The sequence below is a fragment of the Ovis aries genome, chromosome 10 (genome assembly GCF_016772045.2).
Source record: "Ovis aries strain OAR_USU_Benz2616 breed Rambouillet chromosome 10, ARS-UI_Ramb_v3.0, whole genome shotgun sequence".
Taxonomy (NCBI): Eukaryota; Metazoa; Chordata; class Mammalia; order Artiodactyla; family Bovidae; genus Ovis; species Ovis aries.
The window spans coordinates 16,145,388-16,158,681 of record NC_056063.1 but is presented as its reverse complement, the minus strand read 5'-3'; the positions used below and the strand labels follow the sequence as shown (position 1 = coordinate 16,158,681).

The 13,294-nt window shown below is 50.5% G+C and overlaps 1 protein-coding gene across 1 annotated transcript; it reads right to left on the bottom strand.

The window, feature by feature from the left end:
• Positions 1 to 428: 428 nt before the first annotated feature.
• CBY2 (chibby family member 2) lies at positions 429 to 11,489 on the bottom strand. The gene is made up of 2 exons (XM_015097970.3): positions 11,436 to 11,489; positions 429 to 1,792 (listed from the first exon to the last, which is right to left on the bottom strand). Exons 1-2 carry the CDS (start codon positions 11,487 to 11,489, stop codon positions 581 to 583), a joined length of 1,266 nt encoding a protein of 421 aa, XP_014953456.2. The 3' UTR covers positions 429 to 580.
• Between the last annotated feature and the right edge of the window lie 1,805 nt (positions 11,490 to 13,294).

Sequence of the window (13,294 nt, the reverse complement as noted above, 5' to 3'; positions counted from 1 at the left end):
CAATGGAGGTTCATCAGTTGCAACCAGAGTACCCTCTGGGGGAGCGGAGGGGAGGTTGATAGTCGGGGAGGCTGTGGGGGGTGTGGAGGAGGGGACGTATGGGAATTCTCTGTACATTTTGCTGTGACCCTGTGCTGTGCTCAGTCAGGTCCAACTCTTTGTGACCCCGTGGACTATAGCCCACCAGGCTCCTCTGTCTATGGGATTCTCCAGGCAAGAATACTGAAGTAGGTAGCTTTTCCTTCCCCAGGGGATCCTCCTGACCGAGGGATCAGACCAGGGTCTCCTGCATTGCAGGTAGATTCTTTACCAGCTGAGCTACCAGGGAGCCTGCAAGTGCTCAAAACAAGGGAAAAAAAAAAAAAAAAACAAAACATAAAAACCGCAAAAGAATGCAGATGGTCAGGCCCCAGCCTCCTCAGGTCTTTATTACTTCTCTGAATCGACCAGGCTGCTCATTCTGCTCTTGCACTGGGCACCAGCTGGTAGGGGCAGGCCAGGCGCCCATGGGGAAGGCGGGCGTTATGTGGTGGGGGTGCCCCAGCCGGGTGCCTCTGTGCGCCTGGGGAGGGGGGGAGCCTCAGACCCTGCTGGGCTTCTTGGGGTCCTTGCTTTTGGCCGGCATGAAGGCGTACAGCTCCTCGATGAGCATCTCCATCCGGGCGGTGACCTCGGTCACCGTGTCGATGACCAGCTTCTGCTGCAGCTTCAGCTTGTTGTTCTCCCACAGCGCCTTGTTCTCCTCCTGGAAGAGCCTGTGCTCCTCGCGCAGCGCGTGCAGGGCCCGGTTCTCCTCCTGCAGGAGCCGGTTCTCGTCGCGGAGGACCTGCAGGCTCTGGTTCTCCTCCCGCAGGGCCTGCAGCGCTTGGTTCATCTCCCGCAGCAGCTCCAGGGACTGGCTGCCGTCGGGCAGGCCCGGGCCCCCCTTGCCCACCTCCTCCCCGGACTGCGCGGACAGGGTGCTCACCATCTCCCTCAGGGCCCGGAGGGTCTTGGAGTCGTCCGGTGGGGCCGGGAGGCCCTTGGGCTCCTCGAAGGGGGAGGGGAGGCCGGGCCCCGGGTCCGGCAGCAGCCCGTGGGGCTCCTCGTGGGGCGAGGAGATCGGCTTGATCTCCTCGGTCGAGGCGGTCTTCTCGTCGGGCTGGGCCCAGTAGGCCTTCCTCTGCTCCAGCAGCTGCTGCAGGGCCCGGTTCTCCTCGCGGAGGAGCTGCAGGGTGTTGTTCTCCCGGCCGCGGTGCGCCTGCAGCGCCGGCTCCTTCTTCATCGCCTCCACGGACGCGGCGTTGTCCTTGTGCAGCAGCGGCGAGGAGGCCCGGCTGTCGTCGCGGCCCAGCGCGGCCTGGTGCTCCTCCCAGAAGACCTGCAGGATCTTGTTCTCCTTGCGGAGCATGCGGTTCTCGTCGCGCAGCGCCCTGTTCTCCTCGCGCAGCGTCTTGTTCTCCTGCAGCAGGCACTCCTTGGCCAGCCTCTTGTGGTGCAGCTTGTGGTGGAAGGACGAGGACGGGGAGAAGTAGGGCGACTGCAGCCGGCAGTTCTCGCTCACCCAGCGCCCGTCCTGGAACACGAACATCTCGTCGCTGAGCTGCACCCGCGGCGGGTTGTAATCCAGCTCCAGGTCCGCCTGCGACGTGGGGCGCTCCATGGGGTCCAGGGGCACCGACGAGAAGCGGTTGAGTGGGTAGGAGTGCTGGCTGACCACCCGACGGCTCAGCCTGGGCAGGGCGGCCTGCCGGGCACAGCGAGGGGTGGGGTACAAGTTGTGGAGCCTCAGGAAGGGCTCAGCTGTGCCCCTCTGCGGGAAAGAACAGGGAAGCCCAGGGTTAGCAAAGAGAGGCTGACTGCACCCGAGGCCGGCTGGCCATGTAAGAGGCCCGAGACCCCATAAGAAACCCCGTCTGGGAGTCGACCAGCCACCACGGGTGCTTTTGCACTTGGCCCGGTTATTCGTGGCGGCTCTATTCTATGGTGGTGGTGGTGGTTTAGTCGCTCAGTTGGATCTGACTCTTGCGACCCCATGGACTACAGCCTGCCAGGCTCCTCTGTCTATGGGATTCTCCAGGCAAGAATACTGGAGTGGGTTGCCATTCCCTTCTCCAGATTCTATTCTATAATGTCCCAGCAGATACAGAATTAGCTAATACTGAACCAGGACTCAGGGCAGACACACAGCGTTAGGTTCCTGCCGACCTCCAGCGGGCCACATTTTCCTCAACTGATCAATAGGCAACTTTTTCTTCTGTTGAAAGACACCTTATTTAAAATGCATTTTGATTCATTAACCTTGAACTTGGGGCCAACAGCACTGTAACTCCTGCGGGAAGGAAGCTTACCTAACACACGTGTTTTCTCCATAAGGGATATCACTGCCTTCTTGTGGTTTAAGGAGGAGTAGACAGCAATTCAGCAGTATGCTTGAGGGCCACTTTAGACAGTGAGATCACCAACAAAGAGCACAAGAGTGTGAAAACAGTGACACGAAACAAACTGTGGAAAGGACACTTTTATAGTCAGCTGAAACAAGAAGGCGCCTAAACTGGAGACGTGTGCATCAGGTAACTCAAATCATTCACCCTTCTGTGAGTGTCCATGATAAACCAAGAAAGTGCCACAAGTATTGATCTGGAGGTTGCAAACTAGTTTCAATGAAAAAAAAAATTAGGCAAATTCACAAACATGGAATCTGTGAGTAATAAGAATCAGCAATATAGCATGGAAGTTTTAAAGGAATTAATGTTGGGAGTCAACCACCTCTGAGTCCTGACCCGACTGTCTGATCAGTTACAAGAATATGGACAAATTATGTGAGTTATCATGCTTTCAAACTGGAGGAACTGCAAATACTGCCTTGCTGCATAGAAATACTTTAGACTTAAAAGATGATGTATGGAAGCACGAAGCTGGGGCTCTCGCATACTTCTGTCATCCTACAAGAAGAATAAACATCATTCTCCTGCTGCCCCAGGGGGACCCACAACTGGCATCCCCCTAACAGTCACTCAGATCATCCAAGACGCCAGTGCCATTGCTAAGCCCCACTTCTCCCTGGCCCTATTCGGGCTCGTCCTTCACTCTTCCCTACCCCTGAGTCTGTCCTCTTAGCAGCTCCTTAAACACCGACACACACAGTGCGAGGCTCAAAACAGAGTCCTGCTGATAATTTTGGAAAGGAAAGGCACCACCACAGTCGTGTCACTGACCGTGGGAGCTGAACATGTAGTGAAAACATCAAAGGACGCCAAGGGATTCATAAGGAGGAATCCGTGAGGGTAGCCATGCACCTCGAAACCACCCCATAAAAAGAGGATCGGAGTCACAGAGCTTACCTCCGACAAGCCAGGAGCGGCCGCACTTTTCAATACAGAGTCATCTCAGTGCGTTTTAAATGCAGATTTTGGAGCCTCTGCTTACAAGCCTGATTCATACATTCAGTCATCCATCTGTGTTTCTAACCAGCTCCCTTGGGCGATTCTGGCTTCCAGTGGTCAGAACTGCTCTGAGGGTTGTAGTGTTAGGCACTCAGTCGGGGCCAACTCTTTGCAACCCCATGGACTGTAGCCCACCAGGCTCCTCTGTCCATGGAGTTCTCTGAGGGTTATACCAGGGCTAAACTAGGCCCAGAGTTCAAGACGGGGATCACGCAGATGCTTTAGCATGAAACTAGAGAACTCGCTCACCTTCTCCGAGACCCAGATTTTCACTAGCACAAAAGAGAGTCAGACTCTGTGATCTTAAAAGCACCTTCCAACATTGAAAGTCAGCAAATGGTACCTGTAAAATGGAAATAATACCATGTGCTCTGCTTAGTTCACAGCACCATTACGAGGACTGAAAAGAGATAATGAATGCAAAAGTGTTTTTAAAACTGCCAGGTGCCATAGAAATGTAAGGTATTGTTATTGAGAAAAGGAGATTTCACTAATGGGGGAATTCTGAGATGATTCATAAAGCAATGAACAGGTGGGATGCCTCCTGGAGAAGAGGTAACAATTGCAGCAATGAATTTAAATAAAAATAAGATCACGGGAGCTGCTTCTAAATACACCAAAAGCATTTCATCCAAGTACATCGCAATGCTCTCCAAATATTAATTTCTCATTTCTTAGGTTATTTTCACAATTTTACAGATAGAGAAGATAGAAAACAAGTCAGGTTATTTGTATTATATATATGTAAGCATATATAGAGATATATAATTTGTACAGTGTATAAAGTTGGTTAGAGTTCTTTAAGACCTAAAGAGCTAGATAAATAGAAGGCACAGTTCTATGCTATTAACTTTGCAATAAGCACATGTCATTAACTTTGTAAGGATGTGCTTAATCTTCCAGAGAGCAAGGGTGCAGGGACATTCCGTGATCAGCACATTATTTACTTTAAGTAAATCCAGCCTCAGTAGTTTTCATCTTTCTCAACTGGAGAAGCATACTGGCTCTTGGGGCTGACCTGTGATCCACATGAATCCCACTGTGAAGAGCCCAGACCATTTCTTGTAAATTGAAGGTGGCTTGATCCCAGAGTGCTAAGGAGTCAGAGGTCATCTTCATCCTCCAAGGGTGAGGCAATAGAGGGCTCCATCTCAGTAGTAACATCCTGCTCTCAAGGATGTTATTATGGAAAATGTAGTTTTAGTCAATGATTTATATTCCCATCATGAGAAAGAAAGGGAAGTTTTGTGCTAGACCCTGGGCTAAGTGATCCATCCACTGAATTCATTTAATCCTCACAACACTGATTTAATAAGGTGTTACTATTATTCCCATTTTACAGATGGATAGACTGAAACTCAGAGAAGTTAAATAACCAGCACAAGTTCCACTTACTCAGTCACAAACCCAGTTCTGGCTCCCTGAGCTTATTTATGTGAAGCACACATATAGGAAATCTCGATGAATTTAGCAAAGGGCTTTCAGTACTTGGGGACTTTTTATTATGGAAAAGAGAGAGGATAGTCTTGGACATCTCCGTGTAGCCATGGCCCAGCTTCAGCAGTTATCAAATCAAGGCCACACTTGTTTCATCTGTAACATCTTCCAGTTTCAGAACCACTCTTCTCCCACTGGGTTATTTCAAAGCACAGACATTGTGTTGTTTTATCCATAAATAAGTCAATGTGCATTTTTTAAACAAAACCACAATACCATTATCTTCCCTTTAAAATTTAACAGTGATCCCTTAATGTCAACAAATACGGATTCAAATTTTCCCAACTGTCTCATTTCTTGTTTATGATTGATTTTTATCAGAAAGATACTCTTTTTGATCCAACTGAACAACCAAAGAGAAATCACTGGTGCTTTATACCAATTCACAGTATCCTTTATGGCCTTAAAATTATCCTACTTAGTCAGCTGCCTGTATTTTACATCCACATCCTGAACTGGGTAGCCAAGGGATTTCCAACTATCCTCTCAACATAAAGGCACTAAATAGAAAACTTAACACATGGTGGCAGATCCCTAGTAGTGGACAGTCTGGGTATTTGGGCCCTTGTCCTTATGCACGCCATTGCATGGCCTCGGTCACATCCTCTCACCCTGTGACCTTGGTCTTCACTTCTGTGTCATGGAAAGGTCAGTGGCATTATCTCTAAACACCCTCTTGTCTAACTTTCTCTGGTGCAAGGGATCTAAGTTTGTAAACTGGCATTGCTGTGACCCCAGCAGCCCTCTTTTTATCAACCTGGCTTACATCGAGTCCCCTGCCTTACGTGGCCAACACTTCCCAAGCAGACCCTGTGCTCTGTTTCACTCCTGGTAACCGAATCCAGAAAACACTGATGGCCTAATAGGTCTCCTTTACCTTCTAAACCAAGAGAACAAACCCTCCTCTTAAGACTAAGTCTTTCTATTCTTCCTCTTCTCCCACACAGGACCCAGAAGGTGGCCAAGTCTAGCATCGTTTCATGGCCTAGTTTCTTAGATAAAACACTTATTTTAAAAATGTGATAGTCGTGTATTTATTTTAATGGGCATTAGGAAAATATACCTATTTTTATCAAACCCACAATCCTATGGATAGGGTTAGGATAAGCCAAAATAGAGCAATTTCTGTTCTCTTTCTGAAAATGAGAGGATGTAAAGAAAAACAGCAAATATACAGGCATTTCAGATATACCAGGAATCATGTTTAAACTCTGGGAAGATGCTGAACCAAGACAAATTCTTTCTTTCCCATATTTCCCTGATTCCAATCAGACCTAACTGGACCTAGTCCACAAAGGAAAGCTCTTCCTTGGCCTCGTGCAAACTCCTCACCCTAATCAGTTCCTGCTTTAAACATTCTTGCACCAAATCTTCCTCCACATTTATGTCAATGAATCAACTAACACACTGGGCATTTGTTCTCAGACCTGCCCTCAGGGAACTTCCAGTCAATTTGGAAATCAATGCATTAGCACCAACTATTTCTTGGTGTAAAGCCATTAATTCTCATAGGGGCACAGAGGACGGGACATCATAAAACTAAACAGAGTCCCGGCTCTGCGCTGTAAGTTCATGGTCTTTACAGAATCACTTGACTTCTCTGCCTCAGTTTCCGTATCTAGAAAATGTGGGCGCTAGCAGTCCATGGGGTCGCTAAGAGTCAGACACAACTGAGCGACTTCCCTTTCACTTTTCACTTTCATGCATTGGAGAAGGACATGGCAACCCACTCCAGTGTTCTTGCCTGGAGAATCCCAGGGACGGGGAGCCTGGTGGGCTGCTGTCTATGGGGTCGCACAGAGTCAGACACGACTGAAGCGACTTAGCAGCAGCAGCAGCAGGATTCAGAGACACCCTCTATGTTTGCGCAAGCTGTACAATGTCCAGCTCTAGAGGATGCCAGTCACAACTGGTGTTACAGTGCATACCCTGCGCAACCATCCACAGCCACTCCACTAACATCTGCCCTATTTGTTTCTGAGGTTTTGTTGCAGAGTTCAAAAATAAAGGAGACTATGTGGCATCTTCTTTGTTTATAGGGAGCTCCAGACATGCAAGAATGGTGACTGTGCATTCAGAGGAGAGGTCGCTTAGCATTTCCTTCAATTGTATGGAACAAGGTGAAGGAAGTAACACAGAATGACTACTAAGTGATGACGTGCTAACTGATTTCCATATTCATACGTAACATCTTACTGAAAAGAGCTACCACGGGTCTGCTGAAGCTCACGTAGCCAGCAAAGATTTAAAACCGGGATATCTGACTCCCAACTGCATGCTCACTCTAGCTCTTCACAATGCTCCGATGTTTCATTCTGCATGTGTTACGCTTTCATTACTTTGCAGTGGTTTCCATACGTCCTGTCCCATCTTCTCCCCAGATGAATAAATTGTCATTCTCTTAGCACAGTCAACTGCCCCTCACTCTTTTGACATCCCTAGTTCTGGAAATCAGAGCAACACGTTTCACATGCAGTGGCGGTATAAAGAGTCCTTGCCAATGTACTCATCCACCAAAGTGCACTGAAGGGTGAGGAGGCGATATTAGGTTGAACTACACAACACTGTCGGAGAAGGCGATGGCACCCCCCTCCAGTACTCTCGCCTGGAAACTCCCACGGGCAGAGGAGCCTGGCGGGCTGCAGTCCATGGGGTCGCGAAGAGTTGGACATGACTTCACTTTCACTTTTCACTTTCATGCATTGGAGAAGGCAATGGCAGCCCACCCCAGTACTCTTGCCTGGAAACTCCCATGGGCGGAGGAGCCTGATCGGCTGCAGTCCATGCGGTCACTAAGAGTCGGACACGACTGAGCGACTTCACTTTCACTTTTCACTTTCACGCGTTGGAGAAGGACATGGCAACCCACTCCAGTGTCCTTGCCTGGAGAATCCCAGGGACGGGGGAGCCTGGTGGGCTGCCGTCTATGGGGTCGCACAGAGTCGGACACGACTGAAGCGACTTAGCAGCAGCACACAACACTGTTACATCATACTATTTTGGGCTCTCCAAAGAGATGATCTCGTTTGCCGTGATATTTTCAGTCTGCTTGGTACAGCCATATCCACATTTCAATCCACATTTTAAATTGCAGAGCAGTTGCATCACGGGGCTTCCACCCACGTCCACTTATGTAGCCCTTAAAAGAAGCTGCCCTCTGCACACAAGCTTGCTGGTTGTCCATGTCACCATCTTGAACTTATAATCCGATGAGGGTAGAGACCTCAAATTCCCAATAGCTTTGGGCTTAAAAGTCCCATCTTTGGCAGCTCCTGTGAAAGTCATTTAGCTTCTCTGAAAGTCACCTCAGTGGCTGTGTCTACTGCCAGGGGTTACTGTGAGAGGCCAAGAAAGTGGTTACTAAGGTGTCATCAAGACCAAACAGAGGGCCAATTCTCCTGGTAAAGCTTAACCATTCCTGACCTAAAACACTAGAGCAAATCCTAACTGTCTTTATGAAAGAACGTGACAAAAAGTGAGCATCTGAAAGGACTCAAGCTACTTGAGGTACCAAATCCCAGACCCCCTTAGCTGACATCTGAAGCCAGCTCCTCAGTAGGTCTCCTCAACCAGTGGTATCACAGGCTTGGTTTCATGGGCCAAACTAATCTGCCCCTTGGGGTCACTGAGCCCTGAACCAGAGGTCTGGGCCAATTAAAAGCCCCTGGAACACCCCTCAAAGTTCTCCTTAGCCTCGGAGGTGGGGTCTCCGGCAGCATGACCCAAACCCCCAGCACAGCCTGGCCCGGTTTCCAAGAAAGAAAGGACAGTTTCTTCCTTGACATGTAGGACATGCCCTCATAGGTGGGAGAGGAGAAGCGGGGGGCTTCTTCATGGAAGAACGGGATACAGGAAGGAAGCAGGAGGGGAGACGTGTGGCCGTGGCTTTGTTAGGAAGGTGACCCAGAGATGCTGCTCTCGGGAGCAAAGTGCTCCCGGCTGTGACCTAAAGAAGCTGCATCAGTGCTAAGGACGCAGGAAGGGCCCTGGGTCCCGAGAGCTCCCGCTCAGATGCCTGAATCCCACCTGTGGCTGAGCTCCATCCTCAGCATCAGCCCTGGGCCTCCCTGGTGGCTCAGTCTGCCTGCAATGCAGGAGACCCTGGTTCCATCCCTGGGTCCGGAAGATCCCCTGGAGAAGGGAATGGCAGCCCACTCCAGTAGTCTTGCCCGGACAATCCCATGGACAGAGGAGCCTGGCGGGCTACAGTCCGTGGGGCTGCCGAGTAGCAAACGTGACTGAGCGACTAACACTTTCACTCTTCACTCTTCATCCTTCTCCCCAGCATCCGTTTTTAAAATACACGTGGTACTGGAAGGAAAGTGTATGAGATAACCAACTGCATGCTTCGGTCAGATCACCAGCCTTTTGTGTGGCAAATGGAGCCCACACAGGAGGGATGGTGGCTAGAAACGGGGGTAGGGCTAAGGGCAGAGGGGAGGTAATAAGACCAAAGCATCTTTCTGAAGCTAAGGGGTATCTAAGGAATAGGACCTTCGGGGATGGAGCTTTTGAGGTTGCTGGCCTCCCATCTGAAGCGTTGGGGAACAGAACTGGACAGTGACTTGCCAGTTTAGTTGCCAGGCACTGAGATTCTCTGCACTTCCACAGACCAGAAGAGACGTCCAAATGCCCTCAGCAGACTCCAAGTCTGTTGACCAAGTGTTTTTAAAGCCCTGCTTTTGCCAGCATTACTGAGGGTTATGGTCAGAGAATATTCAGCCCTCTGGGGTTACGTTTCAAGCCTGGGGAAGCTGAGACCCAGAATATGCTGGAAGGAAAGGCAGCTGCTGCTGCTGCTACTGCTGCTAAGTCACTTCAGTCGTGTCCAACTCTGTGCAACCCCATAGATGGCAGCCCACCAGGCTCCTCTGTCCCTAGGATTCTCCAGATCTGCCACTAATTTTCAGACCAGGTGACAAGGCTGAGTATCACGAGCATATGCTTAAATCAACTCCGCTCCCAAGTGCCATGAGAAAGTCAATGTTGGTTTTAATAAACGCTAACAGATAAGAGGATAATTTGCAGGTCAATGTAATTGATTTGGATAGAATCCTAATACTAACAGCAAAGAGGCTAAAGATGTCCTCTCTCATCGTATGTGGTAGTTTTAGCTAATTGTTTAACACAGAATCTTCCGAAATCCTCCTAACACTTTTTCAAACTGGCAGAGCTACAGGCATTGTCGGCCACAGATTCCATAGCTTCCAAAGAACAAACCCAAACAAAGGGGATTGAAAAAAGGCAACAGAGAGGGACAAGGCGGGGCCCTGGAGGGGTGATGGGACCCTATTCTGACCTGGTGAGGAGCCTTCATTAACAATCTCGCAGGAAACAGTGCCTTTATGAGATTCACAGAGAGTGCTCACTGGGAAAATGGGAGTGCTGGGGAGAACCGGTAGGTAGAAAAGGAATGGGGGGGGGGCGGGGGCAAGGGAGGTGGGGGGGGCAAGGGGGGGGGGGGGGGCAAGGGAGGTGGAGGGGCGGCGTGCAGAGAACTTGGGAAGGAAGTAACTAGGGAAGGCTGGCAAGTTAATGCCCTGGAGAGAAACAGATTAGAAAACACAAATATTTACTGTGAGGAAGGAAAACTGGAAATCAATAAGACCCGAAAAGACCTAAGGGTGATAACAAATAGAGAATCACAGACATTCGCAATGCAAATGAGAAGCGTTCAGGCAGGGTTGGGAGCTGGGGGGGTGCAGAGGCACTTTCTGGAGACACAGAGCTGCTCCTGCAATTTCTTCTCAAAACAAATGGACTCAGTCTCAGAACCAGAACGGAGCAGAATGTGGCAGATTCGTGCAGGGGCTTGGCAGTTAAGATGGGGGGTGGGGAGGCACCCTGTCCTAAAAGCCAGGGAAGAAGCAGGCGGCATGTGCCCAGCTTGTGGCAGAGGACGTGGGCACTGACCTGGCTTCAAGCCTCTAACTCCAGCTCCGCCATTACTAGTGGACTTGCTGAGGTTCCCAGTTCCCGGTCCTTTGCAATCTCTCCCTCGCTCTGCATGGCCCAGGGCCCCGATGTGACCAATCCAGTGCGCAGTCACTCTCCTTTCTTCCCCGTGTGACCCAGATCAACCCTTCCCCTGCCACCAGCCGTCAGCCTCTCCTTTGGGGAGGTCCAGTCGGCACACTGGTCCCTCTCACAGCCCGCTCAGATCATCTAAACGCAGAGGTGCCCCTTTATCCCCAGAGAGAAGGAAATGGCAACCCACTCCAGTACTCTTGCCTGGAGAATCCCATGGACAGAGGAGCCTGGCGGGGCCACAGTCCACGGGGTGGCAAAGAGTCGGGTGCGACTGAGCACGCTTCCCCCAGAGTGTGCCCAGCCCATCCTGGCAGGGGTCTGGAGCCTGACTCAGGACTTGTGCGCCTCCAGAGTACCCTGGACGCTCATCTGCCCGTGTGTGGCACAGGCAGCAGGTTGAACTCTAATTTCATGCCTCCAAGACCCCACTGGGGAGTCAACCCTCTCCCCACACATCCCTGGACAGAGCTTTCAGATCGTTACCTCTGCGTTGGATTCCTCCACCCTACATTTCAGCCCCTCTGGTTGCACCGCCATGATCTTCCCCCAGGGCCTTAGGTGACTCTGGAGAAGCAAGGCTGCCCCCTTTGTGACATAGCAGCAGAAACAATCCAATCAGGAGGACCCCTCCCGGGAAACGGCTGCTTAGCAGAAGGAGAACTGAGAATGTCCAGCCTGTCGCCCGTGCGCTGGCCTCCATTCTGACCCCCCCAGGCTCATCCCCCTTACGCTCTGTCCCTGGTACACGGCAGGCCCTAATTCTCCTGACCCCTCCACAGGAGCCCAGACCCCTCGGTCCATGTCCCAGGTGTATGGGTTCGGGCCTGTGCCCTTGATCCCAAGTCTCAGTTCTAATCCTCTACCCAGAAGTCCAGAGTAGTGCACAATGTGGGTGTGTGCTAAGTCGCTTCAGTCGTGTCCGACTCTGCAACCCTCTGGACTGTAGCCCGTTAGGCTCCTCTGTCCGTGGGATTCTCCAGGCAAGAATTCTGGAGTGGGTTGCCATTTCCTCCTCCAGGGGATCTTCCCCACCCAGGGATCGAACCCGGGTCTCTTGCGTCTTTTGCATTGGCAGGCGGTTTCTTTACCACTAGTGCCCCCTGGTGGTAAAGAAGCTCCAAACGCTCTAATTTTGAAAAGATTGTCACAGAAACTTCTAGTGGTCGGGCTGGATGGTCTTACCAGATCAATGAACCCACCCTCTCATCTGACCGGAAACCCAAGACTCCAAGTGACTAAGTGGACTGCCCCTGGCACACAGCTGGCTGGCAGCTGACCTTCAGCTAGAATCTGAGGCCCTGGCTACCACTGACCTGCAGTATCTTGCTAGAGCTTGGAAAGAGGGGGATTATTCTGGCCAAAACTGAGAGGTTACAGCCTTCAGTGTTCATCCCTACCTGAGGTAGAACCACATTGATGGGAATTTCTAGGCTTTCAGATCTGGTATCTCTTTTTCTTGTAAAATTTGGCCTCGAGTGCTGTGGAAAAGAGAAAATAGGCAGATTTCTGTTTTCCAGCCCATCGTCTGAGCCTCAGCTGCTCAACTGCAAAACAGGACTTCCTACTATTCACTTCTCCCCTCCTGTTAATTATGTACCTTACGAGAATGTGAAGATGGTATCTGATAAGATGCTTCATCAATCTCTGAACAGAAATTAAGACAGGTCTATATAGTTGATGACAAAGCCTTCTGAAAGTCTTTAGCTACTAGCTTTCCTAAGATTACTATTTCTAGCTCAAGGAAAAAGCCATACCAACGTTAGGTGCCAGGTATAGGTCCTGTGCAGAAGTTGGTCACCAAAACACTCAGAACATTCCAGAGGTGACATCACAAAACAATACGGTCTTTTTCAAGGCTCATGGTCTCTCTCTGAGCATCACAGGTGGGAATGAGGGGCCTGCTGGCCAGGCATCTGGTTGTGTCCACGTGGCCGGTCAGGGTCGGTGTGACACACAATAGCCCAGACACTGGACCCCTGTTTGGTCATCCTGGCTGACATTTGCAGCTCCACTGCCAGGCTGGACTGAGACCCCTTTCCTCTCTCCAGAGGTGGCATCTTCTACTTGGATTCCTCAAGAAGCAAGAAACCCAAATGGAACTCTTCCCAGACCAAGAGAAAAACAAATGGAGTCTGAGATGTTTTCTGACACCAACGCATTCTTCAATTCTCTGACGCCCATTGGAGGTCCTTCAATTCAATTCTGACACACCCTACCTGGCGTGAATGCCGGGTCCCCCAAGTTAAAGGGCTCAGTCCCCACAGAACTGCCCCCACCTCAGATGCCAGTCAAGGGTCTTGGGCCGCTGTTGCACGCATGCCGAGTCACTTCAGTCCGGTCTG

Coding starts and splice junctions, on each gene's coding strand:
- CBY2 (XM_015097970.3), bottom strand. CDS start 11,489: ATGGCGGTGCAACCAGAGGGGCTGAAATGTAGGGTGGAGGAATCCAAC. Junction 1,793..11,435: donor TGGAGGAATCCAACGCAGAG/GTAACGATCTGA, acceptor TCTTTCCCGCAG/AGGGGCACAGCTGAGCCCTT.